This window comes from Odontesthes bonariensis, chromosome 15 (assembly GCF_027942865.1).
Source record: "Odontesthes bonariensis isolate fOdoBon6 chromosome 15, fOdoBon6.hap1, whole genome shotgun sequence".
NCBI lineage: Eukaryota > Metazoa > Chordata > Actinopteri > Atheriniformes > Atherinopsidae > Odontesthes > Odontesthes bonariensis.
The window spans coordinates 29228331-29251312 of record NC_134520.1 but is presented as its reverse complement, the minus strand read 5'-3'; the positions used below and the strand labels follow the sequence as shown (position 1 = coordinate 29251312).

Below are 22982 nucleotides of genomic sequence, written 5' to 3'. Positions count from 1 at the left end.
TTTGTGTCTCTGGTCATTTTGTACCATTTTGTAGTTGTTTGGTATGTCTAATTCAGGTCCTTATAGTAAACTGTGAGACTATTTGAGTTGTATGTTTGTGTTGTTTATGTCTCAATGTTCAGTTGTTTGTCATTTTGTTGTATCTATGTGGTTGTCTAATTGACTGATATGAAATTTTAAGTTAGGTCAAACATAAGCTCAAAGAGTTCTTGGCCTGAATCCAGTGGGCTTGTTCAGCCAACTACAAATAATCATTGGATTCTGGAAACAAATGCACAATTTTAACCACGATGGCTGATAAAAAGGCAGAAAAAAGGGGTAAATTCCTCCTCTGTCTAGGTAATTTGCCCATAAGTGCACGGGCTAAGAGAACAGTTTTGAAAATAAGAGAATAACACATTTCCTGGTGGGAAAAGGTGCAGAGATTATGGTTCAAATTGGATCAAAATTGGCCTTGCAGTCAAGGAGACTCAAGAAGATTTGCTCAAGAAGAGGAAGAAAAATAACTACGAGAGCCAAAAGGATTCCCACAGGCTGAAATGGGTTTGTTCAAAAGACATTCTGAATCAAGAACTGATATTGGAAAGATTGGATTTTTGTAATTGTGTCTGAAAGCCCAGTGCTGAACACAAATGCAGTGATTTTCACTCCGATGATTGCACTGATACAGAATGATAACACGTGATCTGACAGATGCTGGTTGTCTGAAGCTGCAGTCAGACACATCGATTATGAACTGTTATTTCTTGATCACAGATTAGTGTGCTCACATGTTGTTCAATAATGGAAAAAGCTGAAAGCTTGTCATTTGAATGAGTCAAGTCCTTTAAGATGTGTTATTATTTTAGAGACATTTTTGTGACAGAAGAATTCAACATTTTTTTTTTTTTTTTTTTTGCATAAACCTGACAAGCTTTGTCCAGCTCATCAGTCCCTTTTAGTCCTCCTACTCCTTTGTCTGTTTCCCCCCCTTCTCTACTCATTTCTCACTGTTTCATAATCCTACTGAGAATGATGCAACTATCCAGTATGTAGGGACAGGCATACACGTGCATGCGTCTTTCTGATACCGGACCTTAATGTCTGTACTGTTTATGTTGATCAGGACTTAAGGTTGATTGGTATACAGAGAATCTGTTTCTCTGTATGACATGCGATGTAGCTTGATGTTTACAGACGTCAGGCACCAATCTACACAAAGTGAATAAAGGACACAAATATGTCCGCTCTAATGAGCTCTAACAGTAAGTGAAGAACTTTCAAATGACAGAGCCATTTTTGATGTGTGACAGTGACCCTGAAATGCCAGCTGCTCAGTGCATGCATTACTTTGATTATATTAAATTAGTTTTTTCTGACAGTGATGTGTCAAAATGCCTATGGTGAATAAGCCCTTTTGAATGCTGCATCACCATTATTGTGATTTAAATATAAACAACAAAACATATTTCTGTCTTATTGGCAATAAATCTGCTCTGAAACTCTTTACTTACACAGTCATGTAAAGAGGTCTAATCAATGAAAAAACATTGTGGTATTGTGTAATGAATAGAGGGTTAATCAAATTGTTATGAACCAAATTGTACCCGAATCCTATCCCTCTTCCTTAAAAACAACTACTCTCTGATCTCAGCTTTCAATTTGTATAAAACCTTATCAGAAATCTTCAACCTCACAATTCTCCAAGAAAGAGGGGGAAGATGTTTTTTGTTTCTTTAAAGAATCATGCCATGTTTACACTTCAAACTGAGGAAGCTAAGCTACATTTAAACTTGTGTGATATGATATCAGCTGCTGACAGTCTTTAATTAATCATGTTTAATTAATTTAGTCATTTATGTAGTAGTTTAACTGTAGCAACAAAACAGAGAGCTGGAAAGTTGAAATCATTATGTCACCAGAGTAGTGATACTGATAATAGCGACATTCAAGGATTTATCTCGTATTTATAATCAGGAGTGAGGTTGTGACACAACCTTACCCACCAGGCAAATCAGCTGAAAAACATATACATAAATAAATAAGTAACTAAGTAAATAAATAATCAAATGAATAAATAAATAAATATGTCAATATCAAACAAAGAACTGCAGAATGTAACAATAAGAAAACATTCTCCTCGGGTAAAAAGGGAAATTAAGTTCTCTGAGCTAAGTATCAAAACATTAGAAACTGCCCTCTGATGTTCTTGACACAGATTACAGTCATATCAACACTCATCTTTATGCCTGTGGCATAACTTGAACTTGCTGAGGCTTCACTAGGATGTTAAACAAGCAAATGTAGCTAGGCAACAGATATATTTGGGGACATCTCTTGACACGTTCATGTGTTGGTAGCATGTTGAAGGTTAATCTCACAGCGCTGTGTGACTGTATGACTGTATGACTGAAAACAAGATAGGATGCTCTAATGCTGAGATTCACCATGGCAACATGTAAATAATGTACAGCTCTTCCATTTTAACCCAGTAAAGATATATGAATATGTGACAAGAACAATTTATCTGTGAAACACAAGAGTAGCAGAAAAATGCATATTCTACTCATTCTCAAATTGGTAGACCTGGATTGTTTTAATGGTTGTTAAAAGGCTTGTATCCTAATGTATATCGCTTTAAATTTTGAATTATATTCATTCAGTTGTGACCTTAGAGGGACAAAGTGCTGGTGGCAGCGGAAGATTAAAATATAGATCAAATAGATATTTATAGACTTGTGGTTGTAGCTGCGAGTCTGATGCAGCAGTAATGATTGTGTGATTGGCACTTGAAAAAGGCCTCTTGCTTTAAGTGTACATTTTTTGGAAGCGTATTTAAATCATACACTGCAGTTACCTAAACCATAGCAAGATAAATGCTGAAACAAATTAAAGATAAATGCAGGCATCATTCTAAAAGTAGGTCTTGCATCACAACCAATCCCAACGGGGATTTGGACTTTCTCTCTCATCATAAACAAATGATAGTACTCGGATATTCACTGTCATTTAAATCATAAAGAAAGAAAGGAGATATACATCTTGTCAGACAGTTCCTCTGAGTTTATGGGGATGGGAGAAGACAGAGAGAAATTATGCAACTGTAATTCATCCGGGGGGGTGTGTCTCTCACATCAAGGTTAACAAACTGCATCTTGACTGAAAACGGTTTCTGGACTCAGAATTTAAACCAGACACAATGATCTGCCAAGTTATAAATCTCTGCTTCTGTATAGCACAAGTTAACCGTATGCACCATTTGCCTTATGCACCAAATAGTTGTTTCTCACATTGGAAGTCCTCTGTAGAAACCGTTTGGAAAATAGCAGGCACCTTCAAAAAATACTTCAAAGTTGACTGAATGAAGCATCTTACAATCAAAGTCACAAGCAAACTTCAACCAATCAGATGAGTCATGAGTTACGTGAGGGACCAGTCGGTAATAAAACAGTTTCTTAAATCAACTACTACTATTTTCTTTTTTCTGTTCATGAGCTGTGCAGCCAGGTTGGATTTTGGTGAGGTGTCAGTTACTGAAGAGTCAGAAATCTGACTTCAAGGGGATTCCGGTTACGTTTTCCTACTGAGACTCAGAAGGAGGAGGAGCGGTTAGCTATTCATCTGAAGGTCAGTGGTCTGATCCCTGGCTTCCCCAGTCCACATGTCTTTGGCCAACGCACTGAACCCCACTTTGCCTCTCACATGTTTATCAATGTGTGAATGTGTGTATGATGCAGGAAAAGCACTGCATTACCTGCAGAACTGCATAAACTGAGAAGTGTGCTATGAGTGTGTGTGTGAATAAATAAGTGCAGTCCATTAGCCATTTAGTATAAGTGACAAGTTCCCAACCCCAGAGAAGTAACAATAATTTAAGTGAGTAAATGCAATTTTATTTCTCAATTTTCACTCAAAAATATTAAATGTTTTATGAAAATGTTTTAGTTTTTTTTAAAACCCTGAAACTTTATTACATACAATTAATTTGTTTTTGAAGTTTCACTTCTTCCGAATGACCAAATACCAAACTAATTCATGCCCAGGGGATTTTTGGATACATATATTTGTGCACAAGGTCCGTTTTCTACGTTTACTTTATTGTGGTGCCAATCCCAGCTGACTTTGGATGACAGGTGAGATACACCCTGAACTCGTTTCACGTTTTATCACAAGTCTAACACAGAGAAACAGACTATTTGTTGGAATCACCATTCAGCTGAACATATATGCCTGTGGAGGAAAGTGGATAACCTAGAGAAACATGGAGAATATAGAACTTCCACACAAAAAGGTTCCTAATGAGGTTAAAAGAGTCTTGCTGTTAACCACTGCACCACTGTGCTGCCCAGGTTTTATAAATTATCTATTCATCTTTCAACATAAGCCAAACTTAATTATAAGTATGGAGTTCATATATGTTCATTTGATATTTTGGACTCTGCAAAGGTCCCAAATATTCATGATATTTGGCCTCAAAGTTAGTGTCACTGCTCATGGTTCCTCTCCTTGTGTTTGAATAAATTGGCTAAAATTTGATCAGGGGCTCATCCTGACTGTAGGACTGAATGATAGATAGATGCTATATGAAAAAGAAAACCGACATTGGTCTGTATTTTGTTCTGATAATGAATCTGGACTAAATCACAGAGAGATGACCACTAACATGAACCCATTGTGAAGGTAGTTGCTTGTTGTGAAAAAGCTACAAACATTTATGATCCGATCCTGCCTCTTCCCTCAACAGCTTTAAAATGAGTCTCCCCATTTCCATCTAGTTAGTTGTCCAGCATCAAGCTGGAATTTCACCCAGAGAACACCCAATGCATAATTCATGTTGAGCTGCAAAGTGCAGACTGATAAATTGTAGCAAATAGCAGGTGAGCATAGGAATGCATTTAGGAGTTGGCAAGATATTTTACAGGGGAGACATAAAAAGAAGAAAACTAAAAGAGAATGTCAAAGTTTAATTCCCAACATGGCAAGAAACATATCTGCAAGAAAGAAATTACTTCGCTGAAATGTCATTGCTGGACAAAGTGGAGGCAGGGGAATACGCCACCTGCTTCAACAAGCAGCATCTACTTTTTAACAATTCATCTTCTGTCTTTAGCTTAAAAATGAGCAGAGAAGACATTTGCATTGATCCTCTACCTATCAGCAAGATAGCCCTGCACGCATGGACAAGCTTTCACTTGTGAGTGTATCATGGCATCTTCCTACCCAATTTTATGATGCATTGTTGAAGTAAACAAAATCAATGGACCATTATTACAATGTCTGTTAATAAAAGTAATATTTTTTTCTTGAATCGAAGTTGTTTCATTATATGTCAATGATAAAAAGCATTTAAAACCTTCTGTTTACACCCTGCCACATACACTTTGTCATCTTGTGATTTCTAAAACCTGACTGATTCCAGCCAACCCCTCAGCCAACCCCTCAGCCCTAGTCAGGAGATATTCTGGGGTTCAACAGGACTCAAAGTGTAATCGTAGGATTACTGATGATACTGCATTTCTCAGCTGTGGGGCATCCCAGAAAATCCGTGGGCTGAGGTGAATACTGTGTACTTGTGATGATGTGGGCTCAAATCTAGCTTCTGGCCTGTCTCATCTCCCCTTTCTCTTCTTGTCTTCTTCCCTGCACTGCTGAGCATAGAGCCTAATGAAGCAGAAACAAATCCCATAGCTTTATATCTGCAGACAGAGCTGTGAAGATATTTCCACCTACGCAGGCAGGCGGACAGGCAGCAGCTCCTGAGACCCAAACACCTCCAACTGTAGATACTGTAAATCTATGGAATACTCGATCAACTCTCACGGATAGAAAACAGGAAACCTGGAGCCGCTAACCAAGCTGTTAGCTGACAAATTTATTCCTTAGATCAAGGTATCTGCAGTGAGGATCTGAATTCCGTATAATGTATATTGATATCGAACTTGTAATCTCAAAGATAAAAGATTTTTAAGCAAGACGAGGCCAGAACAGAAAACAGCTTCATAGTCCAAACTGTACATGGTATTGCTAAAAGTTGTTCACGACAAACTCGAAAATCTGTTGTGCTGCCATGTTGGTCTGTTGACAAGATGGAGCAGAGTTTATTGAGCAGCATGAGTCAGATAACATCAAGATGGCTGGAAGAGAGATGTCTCTATTCAGAAGGAGGTGATATCTTGATTTTCATTTTTTTTATGCAACATTTTGGATTGGAACAATTCAAAAGCTGAATTATCTCAGTACACTTCAACTCTGCCTTTATCACTGGTAAGTACTAATAGTCAGTCAGTGGGTTACATGGCACTGAAAGGATCGGATTATTGGCTAAATTACAATAAGAATGAGTTGCTCCTTATTTGAGCAAGGGTAATTATCCTTGGATATATGGCGGTGAATGAATCTGATCAGAGGCACAAAGCATGTCATACCCCGGTATGATTGGTGGCGCTGTACCCATTTCAACTATTGCTAATAGAGCCACTTCCGGTTGATCGCTTCAACAACAACAACAACAAACTCAGGCATTCGAGAAAATGGCGAACGAAGAGCAAGATGAAGCTACGTCCCTCTACATTTCGTTTGTGATGAGCTGCTTATTGCACAAACGCGATGCACAACGGCGCATTCTCCATCGCGTCGTTTGTTTCTTTCCGACTTGAGTTATTAAGTGCATGTAGACACCTTAATCTGACAAGAAATTGGATTAAGACCCCGAGATAACTCGGTTGAAATTAAAATTAAACGTGCTTGTAGGGACGTAGCTTCCTCTTGCTCTTCATTCGACATTTTCTCGAATGCCTGAGTCTGTTGTTGTTGTTGTTGAAGCGGTCACCCGGAAGTGGCTCTATTAGCAATAGTTGAAATGGGTACAGCGCCACCTATCGTATCGGAGTATGACATGCTTTGTGCCTCTGATCAGATTCATTCACCGCCATATATCCAAGGATAATTACCCTTGCTAAGATAAGGAGCAACTCATTCTAACTGTAATTTAGCCAATAATCCGATCCTTTCAGTGCTATGTGACCCCACTGACTGTTGAAAGCTGTTAGGTCTAAATAGAAATACAACAATCTCCTTACTCATTAACACATCTGTATATCTGAATTAGGCTTTGCTTTTAATTATAGAAACCTAAATGGCTAAATTACTCCTTTCTGTGGTGGACAAACAAGGCAGATAATTTATTCATGACAGATCTGTTGAATGTGGCGCATCTGTGGTATATAGGCTTAAAAATCAAATGTCAAAAACATTTATCGAAACTTCCAGGACATTTAAAACTTCAGGATGAGTCGCATGTCCAAGGGCAACAGATCATGTTTTATTTTTTTAAATATTAAAACATCTGTGAGAAGTTGCAAAAAGTAGCTCACTTATTTAAAGCTTTTTGCATATGAATTTAAGGTCAGAATATCAGATTCTGGAAAAACTAGAAATGCTTCCTTCTCTCTAGTCCAACCCCAGTCTCACAAAGCCCAGGAGAAGATGAAAAAACAACAACAAATCCTTCAACATGATTGAAAGCGTGAACAAATAAATAAATAAAAGCCTGCTGCTGAAAGTCGTCACACCTGATATAAATGCATCTGAGGTGTCCTCAGGTGGTCGGTGAGAGGACTTTTGGTGTGAGAGCAGCAGAGCAGAAAGTCCCTGATGGTGCCGAGACGAGTCCTGAGGGTAAAGAGGGGCTGGCTGTTGCCTGACCTGAGGAAACTGATGGAGGTTTTAAACAGTCCTGGTGACACAGAGGGTCGGGGCTGCACATGCCAGCCACATAGACCAATATGAGCCCCATGGATGTTTTAGCCTTTGCTCTTTCATATTGCCATGCAGTTGTTTTTTTTCCACCAGTAACCAGTGATTAACTCTTTACTTGTGCTAGGATCACCCGGGATGCATGTTAGGACCAAATGTGAACAGACCCATAGATATACAGTCATACAGATGGATGGACCGATTCCTCTTTAGGTTAAGAAAGAAGACAAACATACAGCAATGAAGCTTTTCTGGAGTAGTAGGACATCATGATGCCGCACAGCCCTGACACAAGTAGAGTATAGATGAAGTGTTGTGTAATTAATACTCCTCCTCTTATGCAGATACAGTAGACAAGCCTAGAAATCCTTGCCTCAGCTGTAACTGTATCCCGACTGATAGAGTTCATTTAAATCCCTCTGGCTCCTATATTCTCATATAGGGGAGCAGCTCTTGACTCAGCTAAAGCACAAGCATAACTGACTCTGTGATACAGACTTCATATATGATAGGTTTCAAAGAGTAACATCAAATCTCCTCAGCCACGCAGCATGCAGAAAATCTGTCTCTCTCCTTCACCCACACACAAAATATATAATGTACAGCCAAAAGACCTCACATTTACTTGCTGTCCAATAATCTACAGTGATGACAAGGACAGGTGACGAGTAAAACCAAGACAGCCAAGAGAAAAGTAATGTGGGGCTTCTCTTACCAACAAATCCCCTCTTATTCAGGAATCTTTCCTTTCCTCTCCCTTCAGTCGGCTTCTTCCTGCGCTCCAGCTTTCATCTCTCCAGTAAAGAGAGCAGGAGGAAAAGAGCGAAGGACTTTAAATAATTAGCATTCCACTTGCTCTTGTGTTTTCTCTCCGTCTCTCCTCTCTTCCAGATTTCTCCACTGTATCTCGGGGGCGAACGGGAGCATCAGTGATACACTGCCGTGCGCTCCGCTGCAGGAGGCTGAATGTCAATCACACAGGTAGCCTAGGAAACCGCTAAGCCCGCCTCAGAGCCAACCCCGATTGGTTGGTTGACGGAGAACCAGAAGTCACAAGTCCTCGCAGATCCACAGATGGGTACTGAGAGCTGTGGTGGGATCGTGTAGAGAGCCAAACAAACAGTAGTGGATTGCAGTACTTGTGAACTCTCTTCCTCTCCTCTCACTCTGACTTCTGCTTTATTTTACAGTTGCTTAGCAACAGACTGGCATGAGTATATGTTGCAGAGCAGGAGGAGAAATGTGGGAGAAAGAAAGGAGTTCAAGTCCTCAACTCACTCTTTCTCTGTGTGTCAGAAGTGTGGATGGATGTTAAATATTTCAGCTCTCAGCAGCATCAGAAGAAGTCTGTCCCTGTATTAGGGAGCTTGTTCCCGTTTCAGAGCAGCCTTAAGTGTTATTGTCAATGCATTCTTGAAATATAAGGGTCAAGAATTTACAGAAATTACATTCCATCAGGAACTCTTAAAGTTAAAGCAGTGAATAAGTATATAAAAAAAATCAAATCTTTAGGTGTTGTATAGTCACTTTAAACAACTACAGTTTGCAAATTCAAACTTTTCTAAAAAAAACAGTTAGTACAACCTGAGCTCTGATGTGGTAATACTCTAAATAAAAAGATGATATAAAAGGCATGGATGTTTCAGTATTTCAAAGGGTTTCTTTTTGCACGCTCACATGAATATGCACAGAGAGATGCAAGGCTGTGTTAAAAGGGAAGTATGCAAAACATACATTGGAATGAGAGAAAAGAAAACTGTTGTACATGTCGGCATATGTCACTGTAAAGGAAAGCTAGACAAAAAACTCCATGCCCGAGTGCAAATGCACACAACAACGGTCAGAATTCACAACGGACACATGACAATGCTGAGACAGAGGTCAGATAGCAGAGTTCATCATCTTGAAGGCCTGAGGGGATTTTTTTTTTTTTCTGACATTGTGATGTGCACTGAAAAAATAAAAAAAACTTAAAAGTAAAATCCACATTACTGAAACACTACCCCAACATTCTAGATACCACAAACATATTCTCCTACATGAAGCTGTCTCATAGCCCCCACCAGACTTCTAGGAACAGAAGTTTCCATCTCCTAAAACCAGTCACACATGTACATACCAAGTCTAAAAATACAACAAATACAAGAGTCTGATGTAAAATACCTCAGTGTCAACTAATGACAACGAATGTCTTGGTGTTCAAATGTATGCCAGTTTATGTATGCTGTTTATTCCACTAGAGACAGACTTCCATTGCACAGCTGTAGTCAGCCTCTCGCAGAGCTCACTTGAGTGTGAGGAAACATCAGACACCCTGAAGATTATTATAAAAGAAAATCACATCATAAACCTTCAAATGGATAGAATAAAAGCACGTGTGTCGTGTCTCTGTAGCTCACTATGACTAGATGGAGTAGAGAATACAAAAAAAAGAGGTAATTTTCTATTTTCCTAATGCAAGAAGCTCCCAGATCTCCAAATTCACTTGCATGTTAATATGATAGCACTTTGGGACATGTATTCACGTTAATGAAATGATAATATTTAGAAACGAGGAAAGGAACCACTCAAGGGAGCAAAGTTTAAAGTGAGAACCCGAAACAGACAAGAACCCCTGATCTGGTGTGGGAAAATGAGTCAGTAGACACCAACTTGACCCTTATTTCTGGAAAACAATTAAAAATAACTGATGTGATGAGCAAGAAATGGGTAAATCACTTATATCTGTACGGAATTAGGAAAAAAAAGAGCCCATCATAAACTGAAGTACTGGATGAACTACACAAATGTCACTCAGCATTATTATTATAGTTACATTGTGAATTTATAAAGAATAGAGTGCCTCCATTAGTAATCTGTCACAAATTATTTTATAAAAAAATAAATAAACACAAGTATATCTTTATTTTTACGTGGGAAATATAGAGCCTTTGATTTATTGCAGACCTGTTGAGATCCACCTCTAATGGTCTAACAAAACAACAAAAAAACAAAAGATGGAACTGAGTTTCTTGTCACTACCTGTTCCAAAACTAAACGTCAGCTCCATCAGCTCTACAAAGCTGGAGCTGGATCTCTTTCGGTCATATTTGCTGAACTGCAAGTGAGATTTAAGCTGAATAGATAGAAGCTGTGATGCTGACATGTCTTTTTGTGTTTGCATGTGTGGAGCCAAGAAATGTAACGATGAGCCAAAGTCACCAAAAGCAGAAAAAAAAAAAACGGTCATCTTCCCGGGTGATGGTTCTACACTGATGAGGCCAAACTGAACCATTGCCCCCACAGACTCCATCCACGATCCCACAGCTACCAAAATGTATAAGATTTAAACAATAATTCATGAAAACTCATCAGGGAAGAAAGTATATTGGTACTATGATGTATGAACACAGTAAGTTGGGGGGGTCCACTGAAGGCAATCTGCCAAAATGGTCCAAAAGAAGCACAGAGGAGCACTCCACAGTATTTTTGCTCCGTCAGTCCTTTTTCTTTTTTGTCATGTATATCATCACAGGCACAAGATGTCAGTATATTTTGACAACAGCAAAATAAATTAGTTTGCCTCTGGTGTGAGATGTTGGTGCATAAACAAATCCGTTTATAAGCATGTTCTGAAGCCGAGTAGGCATCAGCTGGGTCACAGCGAGCGACTGGAGGAGATGAGAGAGCTGGCGACGCTCCATGAGCACCAACTGGCCCTGATACACACTCATGTGTACTCGATGTAACACCAATATCATAAGGGACAAATGTATGTGTGACCCCTGCATATGTACAGCTTTATACATGATTTTGTTTTGTCATTATTGAAGAGGCCAGAAAGATGCCCACAAAATTGTTAGGCAACCGTAAAGCAAAACTGTGGTGTTTGTCCGGGGCTGGAAACCAAAGCTGTAAACTTTGGTGTCTCAGCGCTTCAGGGCAGGAATGAGCATTTAGTGAGTCAGTGTACTTTGAAACAAGTAAGAAGCACGTCGTTTTTAAGGTCCACTAACTTCTCTAGTGTAGCTTTACAGAGTTAAAAGGAAGTTTATCATTTTTAGAACAATTGTCAGGACTTTTAATGAGCACTGAGACAGGTTCCTCTTGCTTTCCAAAAATATCGTACATTTTAAAGGATTAGTAAGTGGTTTAAGACAGGTATTGTATATCATGCACGTACGACTCTATATTTTTGCCCAATCCAAATTCCTCCCCTTGGCCCTACCTTTCTATTCTGCAGAGGTAAGTTGCCCTTTTCATTTCATTTCAAGGAGTACTGGCCATCTAGCCACTCAAATGCTCCCCCCAATGCCATAGATGAGGGGTTCAATGACCACTGCTCCAATTGTTTTTCTCCAAGAGACTAGATAAGCTATGTTTTCTATTATGTCGTCTGATTTGTCTTTGAGGTATATTTGTGGTAGCATAAACTGAATTTCCATGTTTTGGGTGGATTCTGCCTGGAAGCCTTTACAGTATAAATGCCACGAGATGATCTAATTTAGATGATCTGCTTTGCTTTGCTCTTTTCTTTTTTTTTAATGTGTGAGAGGGGACCTTTATGCGCCGATCTGCCATATCCACATGAGAATAAAAAGATGTATCATGGCAACATTCCTTCATTGCATAGCCCCGTCTACCCAGATTATATACACCCAGATTATATATACCCAGATTATATATACATATACACCAACATATCTCAAGAGTCATGTATTTTAAAAAATGTAGCAATGAGGAAAAACAAGATTCAGCACAGAATGATCTCAATTCCAGTTTGTTTTTATGTTAATGTTCATTAGTGTGGTTATGTGAGGGTAAATCGGGTGGGTCTGAACCAGCCATTGTGGCCAATATGACTAACTTGCAGGCAGAGTTCCAACTGCCGAGGTCAAAATGAAATACTAAGAATCGGAGTGAAAAAAGAAAACATGAGGGCTTGTTCTCTCCAACCCTGTCAACACAGCTGTGCTCAGTGAAGTCGTACTCAATTTTTGCTCAGCTTGATTTTTTCCCCTCTATAAACTCACTTCCTCTCTTGGTTTGTGATTATTAGAGTCTGGTCCAACAATTCTTTTCAGTAACCAGTTTCAGAACTTAAAACACACTGAATAGGAAAAACAACCTGAATTGGATGGAGAGTTGTGTCTGGGGAAAGTACAGATGATGACTAATATTGTTCATTCAAACCAGAAGTAAAAAATTGAGCACAAATTACCTCATCAAACCTGATTTACATCATTGTTGCCCTTGTGTTCAGACATGAAGCCTCCTCAGACGAGTCCATGCTGGGAGCAGCTGGTTTGGGAGCAGGAACCGAATGAGTGAAGGAGGAAACCCTCAAGATCCAGCGAATAAAAAGAGAAACACAGTATATCTGATAGTTGAACAGCACACAGCAGTCAGGGGCACCATACTGACATTTGGCAAGCATAACATCCACCATGATCTCTGTAATGAAATCAAACTTTTATCAAAAACGGGTTACAAGGAAAAGAAAGGAGAATTAACAATCAAGTATATTTCTAAAGAACAGTTGACAATAAACTAGCTCATGTTTAGACTGAGTGAATGGCTGGAAGCCCTTGAACTTGCTTACACTAAACACCGATGTACATGACTGCATTTACTGGGCAGTTTTACTCATATTTGCTCTTCAGCTGCTAAGAACGACCGACAGCTTCTTCAAATGGAGAATCTGCAGGAGAAAAAGAGGTGGCCAAAGAGAAAATAAAGGCTTATATTTAATCGCCTCTCTCTGTGGTACATTACAGCCAAAATAAGTCATGCTTATATGACCCACTAATTACTCTGCATTGGTTTAAATCTAATGTATTTGCACATAACACAATGTATTTTCATGCATACAAAAAGCCTTTAAACAGTAATGTGAAAGTTCCCTGTACTGCATAGTTTTAGATGTCTCCTTTTGACTCTGTCCAAGCCTTTGATTGCTTCAATCAACAGTTAACATACAGTACATAGAAAATGTTATCTGTACATCAATGGCATCAACTTACCTTTATTTTAGTTAGAGTAAATATGAAGCTGTGCAGAGCTGATTGTGTCTTCTTTTTGTTCTGGTTCTGGAAGGGGATGAGTCTCAGAAAGAGCTGCATGCGGTTTCAGCTCTCCAATCTAAAGGTTAGCAAATGTAACCATCTAACTCGCTACCCTCCCGTCCTGTCCACGCCACAAGTATCCCTTCTTTCCCCCCAGAATCCTCACCCCTGGAAACAATGTCTTCCTGTCAGTAGGGACACTATTTGTTGACTTTAGATTTTTTTCAAAACATCTGTTCCTCCTCATGGTGTTGAGGGAACTTATTAATTCAGCTTCAATAAAAAATAAACCTTGAACCCAACTGATAGAACACACTCCACAAGACCTATCACAAAGATGACATATGCAGTATATATCTACTCTTTAGAAATAAGAAGTCAGATTTACTTTAAATGTTGACCTGTGCAGAACCAGCTCTTATTCTCCCTCTCTGGGGATAGAGCGACAGGCAAAAAGAACCAAAAGGACTGCAAGGTGGGGCACTGGGGCTTCTGCGACTCCAACTCTGATCAGTAAAACGTCTAAAAGTGTGCAAACCATTACAGTTACAACCCTAAAATGTGCAAGTTAGTTGTAATCTTGTGCCAACTGGAATAATTCATGCCTCGAGTCCAGGGATTGAACTGAATTTTATCTGTACAGATAGTTGCTACACTGGGTTTTGAAAGAGGCAGCAAATATATTAGCCTGGGATTCTTCAAAATATCACTCAAGTTTCATTTAAAGATACAACATTTATGACTGCAGGGGATAATTAGAAAGTTTGTCATTTTGCTGATATGAACATTCCCATATCTGAGCCAACATCTGTATTCATTCCTCACCCACAGCTCTCTGGTGGCCACAGGAGGGTGCCAGTGAACAGCCTGTTAGACTGTCAGCGATGCCCAGCTCCACTTCATACACCAGAGATGCCAAAATGCTGACAAACAGTTGCAGTTAGTCAACTTGAAGTTCACATATTTTGGTTTAAAGACTGAGGCAACTCGGGCAATATACTGAAGCAAGGTTATAGACTGCTGGGTTTACAAGGCTTTTTAAAGTGTTCTGCACAAGGTGCAACTATGGCTGATGTGCACTGCCTAAACAGTACTGGAATACATCAGAATAAATAAAATAGGGTGTGTACAATTGCTCAAGTGAATTTAACTTCACCCTCAACTATAATCCATTATAAAAGTTCAACTGTGGTACTTTTCAACCTTGACCTATAATACAAGTATCTTCCTGCTCTACATACCGTCCTTCAATGACGGACGACCCATTACTCACCAACAAAGCACGCTGCAACTTAAATGTACAAATGCCTGATGGAAAATATCGCTTTAGTTGGGTATAAATTACTTTTTGAAAAGTAAAACATTTCATTTGGGGCAGTTGAATATGTAAGAGGACAGATGAAGCCCAGTATGGCACCAAGACAAGCCTACAGTATTGTCTGGTGTTAACATAACTCATTGCTAAAAATGTTCTGGTGTCAACAGCAAATACCAAATCTAATATGAGGCAGTGAGAGTCACTTTGAACTGCAGGCATCATTTTGCACCGTTCAAAACAGTCTCCTAAAATAAAAAAATATTAGAAACTTACATTTGCAAATTCTTTATTGTATTTTTTTTTTTACTACAAGTATACAAAACCTGACAGACAAATCTGTGAAAATGGGTCTTATTTACAGAAAGAAAACTGAATGATGGCAAGGGACTGGACAGGCATGCTGTGCTGGTTTCAGAAATCAGGAAAGAGATTAAGCCAGTCACGATGAGGACTCCACAGAGGCTGACGGGGTGGCAGGCTGGAGAAAAATAAAGAAAACCCAAAAAGTTAATCACGAGGTCCATTAAACTAGTAAATGCTCAAATTAAACCATGTACGCAAACATTTCGATAACACCTTGTCTGGAGCGCAAGTTAAACAAGATTTCAAATCAAATGTGTTAAAAGTTTGAGGATCTGTTCAAGTAGAGTTTGCCCCATCGTGTGCAACTACTGAAATATGGCCTCAGATTAAAGGCAAGACCAGAATCCTCATGCAAGTATTTATTCTTTCTATCCATCCTGCCCATCTAAATTTGAGCACAATTTCAGTGTCTGAATAAATCAGCTAGAAATAAACAGGCCTATCACTCGCCTCCTGTGATTTTCCTTCCTGGACTTCATTGCTGTTGCTGGCACTAGAGTCACCGCTGCCATTTACTGAAGCTTCCTGTTTCGCTTGTTTAGCATCTGTGTCCTTTACTGGGCTCCCCTCTTCTGGTTTCCTCTGTAGAAACAAGACCAGGGAACACGGGAGCAATAATGACTGAAGGCTTTTACACAACTAAATACAATGTTAAGCTTCCAGTTTGATATGAAGGAAGCAACCAAATATATCAAGATCACGCTCACAAGTCGGACCATAATCAAAGCTTGTTTTGTAGAACTCAATCCTGCCTCAGTCACCAAAACAAGTTCAACAAGTCACTTCAATCACTGCACGACTTCCAAAAGCCACAAACAAGCTAAACACCGATTAGCAAAGCCACAACTTCCTTCAACCACAGTAGGTAAAAGCACCGACCTCATGGCCAGTTTCAGCGTAGAGACAACAGGTCTCTGTAAGGCCTTCACATTTAATGATCATAGCTTACGCATTTAAAGGATCGGCTTTGGCCCCATGAAGAAAATGGTAATTGACAAAACAGATTTGTGGGCCTCACCTTTTTCCTGACCAGGTGAGAGATGTCGGACACTGCTTTGGAAGACGATGCACTCTCGCACGTTTTAACTGGAATCTGAAATATACAAGTATACTTGTTATATACACAAGACTGCTTTAGGCTTTTTGGTTGTAAAGTATTTCAAGCACCATGTTCAAGTTACGCCCTTACCTGAGTGGTTGCTCCAAATGCTGCCGTTGATGATGAAGGTCCACCATTTTCACAAGGGAATGTCGAAGTGGAGGCACCACCCTGCAAGAGATTCATTTGTTACCCGAAAGAAAGTTTGATTTATCTTCCTCCTGGTGGAATTCTGGAGTATGGAAGCTGGCATTCCATGTTTATAAGACTTCCAGCCAAGGCGATTGCATCAGGTGTGCTTACAAGCGTTTGCTGGATGGCCTGTGAGGCAGCACTGGCTGTTCTCTGGCTTTCCTTGGCATCCTCCACTTTTTCCCTGATGTCAGGCAGAAGCAGCCTTAGCTCTTCCAGCTCATTTTCCTCCTCTGCTGCACCATCATCTCCTTCTACAGCATCTATAATCTCCTGCAGCATAGCTAGAGACCAAATGAAGAATTGCATAAATGGCTGAGTTTAGAGTTTAACACTTTTTCCATTGAGTTTTATTTGATTGTTTTTATAAAAAGGGAGAAGCGACCAACAATTACAGATTATTGTATAGTTACGTGCTGTGCAGAGTTCTGAAAGCACCAGTCTGGGGGGGGCAGGGGCAGAGTCTTACCCAGACGAGCCTCAATGACTTTTATGGAGCTGTTGTAATGCTGGATGGCTTGGCTGTACTGGTCCATGTAGCAAAGTGTTGTAGCAACGTGGTAATGGGTCTCAGCAAGCAGACGATTGTGAGGCGGCAAGTGCTTGAGCTGCAGGGCAAGACACTCCTGGAAGTCATCTAGAGCCTGAGGATAGTTACCTGGGGATGCACCATAGTCAGAGTTGGACACTGAAGACAGATAAGTTGACTCTTGATCTTGAGTGCAGCTTACCCGATTCAGCACTAACTTCTCCAAGTCTGAGATATGCCTGGGCTGCCATTAGCTGGTCTTCTTTGCCTTCTTGTCTGCAGGGATTACAAAAAAAAAAAAAAACACATTTAGAAACCAACCTTAAATTTTCACAAAATGAGTCTTGGCCAGATCAGCAGCACCAACAAGCTTTGAGAAATGTACATCTACCCAGTTTTGTCAACTGACTGTTGAATGTTACATTATTGGCTGTACCTTTTATAGATGACTTTGGCAACTTCCAGCATTTCCCAGGCCAACTGTAGATTCCCAACTTCCTCTTCTTCCTGAAAGATGTAGAAAACTGCTTTAAACACACAACACCTTCAGTTGTAGTCAGTGCAGACTTGCATATATAAGAGTTTACCTTATCTTGTCCATTTCCCTCTTCATCCTCATCATCGTCGTCATCATCGTCGTCTGAAATAGAGATAAACTTAAATGGCAGAATATTCTTTATATGAAGAAAATTGCTCAAGAGGGAAAGTCATAAATAAAACAAACCCAAGTGTTCCCAGAAGTGCACTTTACACCAACACCAATATTTATTCCACCATCTTTAGTTACATATGGAGTGCTCAAGAAATGCAGCATTTGTGCAACCTGTCCCCACCAACAGTGCTCCATTCAAAGATCTACTACCCTCCGTGTCATCTTTTTCCTGTTCAGCCTCTGGATTGGATTCCTCATCATTTCTTTCACCTGGCTCCTCAGTCTTCACTTCCTCAGCCTTTTCTTCTTTGACAGTTTCTTTTCCAGGGGATTTTCCATGCAAATCTTCCGCAGAAGCACCTCGGCCCTTTTCAGCTCCTTCCACTTCATCTTCCTGTACTGAACTCTTCTCCTCCCCATCCACAGGGAACTTTGAAGGTTCCTCTGATCCATCAACATGAAGCTCAACTGGTGCTTTTACCTCAGCATTTTCCCTTTTCACCTCTGTGTCACTTGCAACATCTTTAGACTGCAGCTTTGCGTCACCATCCTCAGTCTTTTCCTCTTCTGCCATGGCATCATACACCTGCTTACGCAGCTCATCTCTAGTTTTCTCTACCCACAGAAAACATTTCTTAATAGTCTAGTTAAAATATGTTAATGTAAGTTTGATTACAGCAGCTAACTATTCATTTCTTTAGTTCTGCCTTTACAGCTACTGTATCATTTTAACTGATGGATGTATGAAATTAACAAAACTGCACATTTTAGATACAAATAAAACTGTTGACCTAACCTCCAAATGAAGGCAACCAATTGCAATTCTTATTTTCGAATTAGAAAAAAGAACAAACCCACACACTCAAATCAGGCAACAATCCAAAAACCTAAAGCACTTTTTGTACTGACCGTCAAGGTTGTTTGCACTCTCAATATTTGGGTTGCTTGGCTGCTCCTCTTCCTCAGACTCTTCTGGGACTCCCTCCAGGGCATTACCAAGGACACTATTCTCCATCCTTAAAAAGACAAAAGGTCAGATTCTATATATACACAAAATACATTTATAAAAGAGGGGACAAAGTCAAGTTATTACTACTCCGAGTTCAAAGGTCCCCTGTCAGTACCTCATCTTTGTATAATGATAAGTTGAATATTGCGATGCAAAATAACATTTTAAGTTTTCCATTCAATGAAATGGGGCTTTTACTGAAAATGTTTAGAGCTCCATTTGAAACTTACACCTCAGATTCTAGAAAGAACTTTTAAAGTAAAGCCTTCAAAAGGCAGCTGGCCAACAAGCTCCATCCCTGCATAGTTGTTTTTTGTGCAGTTTATGAGCACTTATTTTAAGTTTGGAGTCTGAAAGCAACTTTTCTTGCAAATATTGAAGCACATTTTTTATACCATCAACTGCATGAGCCATTTCTGTCAGAAGGAGTACATCTTTGCTTTGCTCAGCACTGAAGTTTAGGGCTGTATTGAGGAAAAAAAAAAAAAAAAAAAAGTCTACAATATATGAGAAATGTGCTACACACAGATGGACCCAGAATGGACTCCACCCTGGTTGGTTATCACAACTTGAAACATGTGCACACCAAGTCTTGTTGACTACTGCTGAGTGAAACTAAACAATTGTAACAAAGATGAGCATACTTGCAATCTGCAACAAAGCTTGCAGTTACAATTTCCAAATGGTTTGAAAATACTCCTCAATAGAGGTCTCCTTAATACCAGCAAGTAAACATGTTTAATCTGCTTACAAACCTGGCAAGCTCCAGTAGGGACTTCCCGCATAAGAAGAAGGCCTCGCCACATTCATCTGCAGTGTCCCCATACTTTGTGGCTCTGGCAAAAAGACAACGCAACTGTTGAGTGAAAGTCAAGGTGAAAGAATAAAATGATGAAATACATAAATCACATTCCTAATGCTGTGTCAGATAAGTTAAAACCACAAATTTAAGAAAGAATCGAGTAGAACAAGTTTCAGCTTTCATGTATATAACCAACACTGAGACCTGACAAGACAAATAAAAAGCCTACATTTCTCCAGCAGCGATTTCACAAGTTTTCTGAATCTATCAATGACTTTCACTGACAGATTCCTACACACTCACAGCATGCCACAGGCGTCCTGGAAGACACCGACAGCAGAAACAACATCCCCCATCACTAGGTGTCTTTTCCCTGTGCCAATCAGTTTCTTTGCCTCCTCCATGACGTCAGCTGAGCTGCAACTTAAAAAGGCAAATGCAAAGTTTTGGTTTTGAAGCGGAGGAAGTTTATGCAGAAAGAGTCTTGGATACTCACCTCTCTGCTGCAGCTGACGAGCACGGCTTCTCCTCCGCACTGCTAAAGTTTAAACTCAAGTCAATATCAATACAAGACACCAAACTTTCACTGCCGACTACACGAGTTCAAAGCAATGCTTGAAAATGTGGGTAACGCCTTGTTATTGTTAGCTTATGGTGGTTGTTAGCTAGCAAGCTTACAGGTGGGGATAATACTCGCGATCACGCTTGCAGCCACCAGTAATTATCACTAATCATTCGTTTATTTTATAGTGTGTGCCTTTGGTTACTTTGAATGATCAATATTTCCGCCACTAACCGTTACAGTGCTAGGTTAGCCGTGTTATCTTGCTCAAAGCTTGCTAACCGCGCTGTCCCTGTGTGCGCCGTTGTGACCAAAGTGAAACATTTCAAGCGGTTCTTACCTCCCAGAGCTCGACGCGGTGGACGTTTCTTCTGGCATTTTAACAGAAAGACAGTAGAAAGACACCAAAAAACCAGCAGTCTGCTCTGCAGAGAACGATGTACCAACAGACCTCCTTGAATAGTCTTTGTTGGCGCGCTTAAATAGAGAAAAGGATCTTTCTACTTCCGCTTAAGTTGGAACGCGGGAGATTGGCGTTAAAGGGACCGTAGCATTTATCATGGTGCGTTTTCCCAATGGGAAAAAGTGATCCCAATTTGCATCACAAAGTATGTATCACCAAAAACGAAATTAAATAGGATCACAAGAAAAAGATGTGTATGCCTATAATTAGACAGAAGATGATCAAAATAAAACACAAAATGTCACATGTTCTGACACAAAGAGACTATGAAAATTGTTTATGGTTGTGTTTATGCATTTGGCAGACAACTTTTATCCAAAGCGACTTACAAATCAAACACAAACTAACCCTGATACGATATCGAGTGACATCAAAGGCAGATCGTTATCCAACAACCACCAACAATAATAATTCCTGCTTTCGCTCGGCTGTGTTTAGGTCATTTAGCAATGACTACATCAACTACATCCGGGGCCTCGTTTTTTTTTTTTTTGCAGTAGGCAGCGCGTCGGTCTCATAATCTAAAGGTCGTGAGTTCGAGCCTCACATGGGGCACGATATTTTCAAATTGTACCTCAGTTTTGTATATTTTTTAATTTAACCATTACAGCGTTTCACAACATGCACTGCAACATTGTGACATTACAATTCCACTGTATGCGAAAATTAAGGAATCTTTATCTCTCTATTAAAACACACACACCACACACACACATACATACATGCACATCTATATACAAATTAATCGTGCTTTCAAACAGGTTGTCATGGGCAGTCAACAAGAAAACCAACCCCTCACCCTCAACAACATTTTCGACTAAAAGACCTGCTTCAAAATATTTACGAATAAAAACAACATTTCTGACGTTTAATTTCATCGGGCTAGTGGCGCAATGGATAACGCGTCTGACTACGGATCAGAAGATTCTAGGTTCGACTCCTGGCTAGCTCGTTCTTTTTCATGACAGTCGCTACAGACAACGTATAGTGCTAAAAGAATGTTTTATTCTTAATACATAGGCATCAAACTCTTTAGAAAATAGGGGCAAACATAAAGCGATGGTGCGGCCAATTGAATAAGCCCAACTAATGCAGAGCCAAATTCGCTTTTTTCTCTTCGTTTTCTATTTAGGAAATGGTAATAATTGTCAACTAGACAATCGTTCGTCTAAAAAAACTTACCATTGTTGTGAAACTATTACCAGATTCCTTTTTTTTTTTTTTTTTTTATCAGACCTATATGAAATTAAAACCACCTGAACCATTACAAATATGTCTCATTTTCAACAGGCGAGCTCTCTGCTGGTAGCAGCTACCTAGCTTATTAGCCTATAAGATGCCCAGCAGATGGCAGCAGTAATCTACTTTGTTCCTTCTCATCATAGATTAGGTTTAGTAGATAGACTCTTATGTTATTTGCAAAGCATCCGTTGCGTGCTATTTTTTGTGAGATAACTTATGCAACGTCAATAGAAAAACAAACACGGAGTGTCACCCTGTGTCCTGGTAAATTATGAGTAATGTTGATACATTCCCAATAAATGTAATGACATGTTTTCCCTTATTGTGTTCCTTATGTTATTTTTGATGCAGTCATAACTGCTTAGTGGCGGCAAAGGCATTAAACATTTTGAAATAATTTCAAGTGCACGTGTTAATTAAGTAGCCTAATTGAGGCAAAGTTAGGGAGGGGGAGTCTGAGAGGAGGGAGGAGGGCGCTGAGCCTGACAGTGGGGATCCAGACAGACTTTCTGGCTGCAGATGAAGTTTTCAGTCACACTGCACGGTGGGACTTCCAGGAATTCATATTTAACAGTCCAGACTCTATCGTCCGACTGACATGTTGCGATGTTCCGCTCAGCCTTACAAAACGCGGACTTGTTTTGGGTAATTTTGCTGTGTTTTATCTTTCTACCGGAGGCTGGTTGTAGATCAGCCGATGCAGACAGCTGTCATGAGGTGAAGACAGCTTACATGATGCGCCAAATAGGCCCCGTGGAACTGGTGCCAGAAAGACCAGGAACAGGTCAGTCAGTCCCTTTGGAAATGTTACACACTATCCTGATACCATGGGAGATAAGCGTTTTAAAAATGTTCAGTTAAAATACAAAGAGGTGGAAGGTGACTAAGCAAGCTATATTTCATGAAGTAGGCTGCATTTGAAATGATCCGTTTCATAACTTAGAAATGTCTTTGTCTATGTGTGTGTCTATCG

At 39.8% G+C, this 22982-nt stretch overlaps 3 protein-coding genes and 1 non-coding gene across 8 annotated transcripts in view; 2 read left to right on the top strand and 2 right to left on the bottom strand.

Moving 5' to 3' along the window:
• Positions 1-13025, bottom strand: part of lrrc7 (leucine rich repeat containing 7) — a 139335-nt gene extending 126310 nt beyond the window's left edge. Inside the window, exon 1 of one of the 2 annotated variants that reach the window (XM_075485888.1) lies at positions 12935-13025. The gene's annotated coding sequence lies outside the window, so the exon portion shown is untranslated. Of the gene's footprint in view, positions 1-8449; positions 8672-12934 lie in introns of those variants that run through there. The other variant, XM_075485887.1, reaches the window with a different exon arrangement.
• A 2340-nt stretch (positions 13026-15365) lies between these two features.
• nasp (nuclear autoantigenic sperm protein (histone-binding)) lies at positions 15366-21157 on the bottom strand. 4 transcript variants are annotated; one of them, XM_075485883.1, is made up of 15 exons: positions 20645-21157; positions 20239-20277; positions 20046-20165; positions 19696-19776; positions 18841-18947; positions 18142-18546; positions 17867-17919; positions 17716-17786; positions 17482-17555; positions 17220-17408; positions 16862-17034; positions 16649-16729; positions 16478-16552; positions 15910-16041; positions 15366-15574 (listed from the first exon to the last, which is right to left on the bottom strand). In XM_075485883.1, the coding sequence occupies exons 1-15, from the start codon at positions 20680-20682 to the stop codon at positions 15536-15538; spliced, it is 1677 nt and encodes a 558-aa protein (XP_075341998.1). In that variant the 5' UTR covers positions 20683-21157; the 3' UTR covers positions 15366-15535. The 4 variants fall into 4 exon arrangements, with proteins under 4 accessions (XP_075341998.1, XP_075341996.1, XP_075341995.1 ...); XM_075485881.1 differs by lacking the exon at positions 18142-18546 and having other exon boundaries at positions 20645-21133; XM_075485880.1 differs by lacking the exon at positions 18142-18546 and having other exon boundaries at positions 20239-20280; positions 20645-21132.
• A 489-nt stretch (positions 21158-21646) lies between these two features.
• trnar-acg (transfer RNA arginine (anticodon ACG)) lies at positions 21647-21719 on the top strand. The gene has a single exon. It is a non-coding gene; the product is annotated as a tRNA-Arg (tRNA).
• Positions 21720-22511: 792 nt separating this feature from the next.
• The window catches only part of LOC142400729 (glypican-5-like), a 52639-nt gene continuing 52168 nt past the window's right edge, over positions 22512-22982 (top strand). The window contains exon 1 of the mRNA XM_075485879.1: positions 22512-22793. Within this exon, the coding sequence (XP_075341994.1) occupies positions 22616-22793 (178 nt within the window). The 5' untranslated portion in view covers positions 22512-22615. The remainder of the gene's footprint in view (positions 22794-22982) is intronic.

Excerpts from the sequence above, each read along its gene's own strand:
- nasp (XM_075485883.1), bottom strand. The coding sequence starts at position 20,682 with ATGCCAGAAGAAACGTCCACCGCGTCGAGCTCTGGGAG. Across the intron at positions 18,948-19,695 it reads TCCCTACTGGAGCTTGCCAG|GATGGAGAATAGTGTCCTTG; the intron begins GTTTGTAAGCAG and ends TGTCTTTTTAAG. Across the intron at positions 18,547-18,840 it reads GAGTGCAAACAACCTTGACG|AGAAAACTAGAGATGAGCTG; the intron begins GTCAGTACAAAA and ends TTCTGTGGGTAG.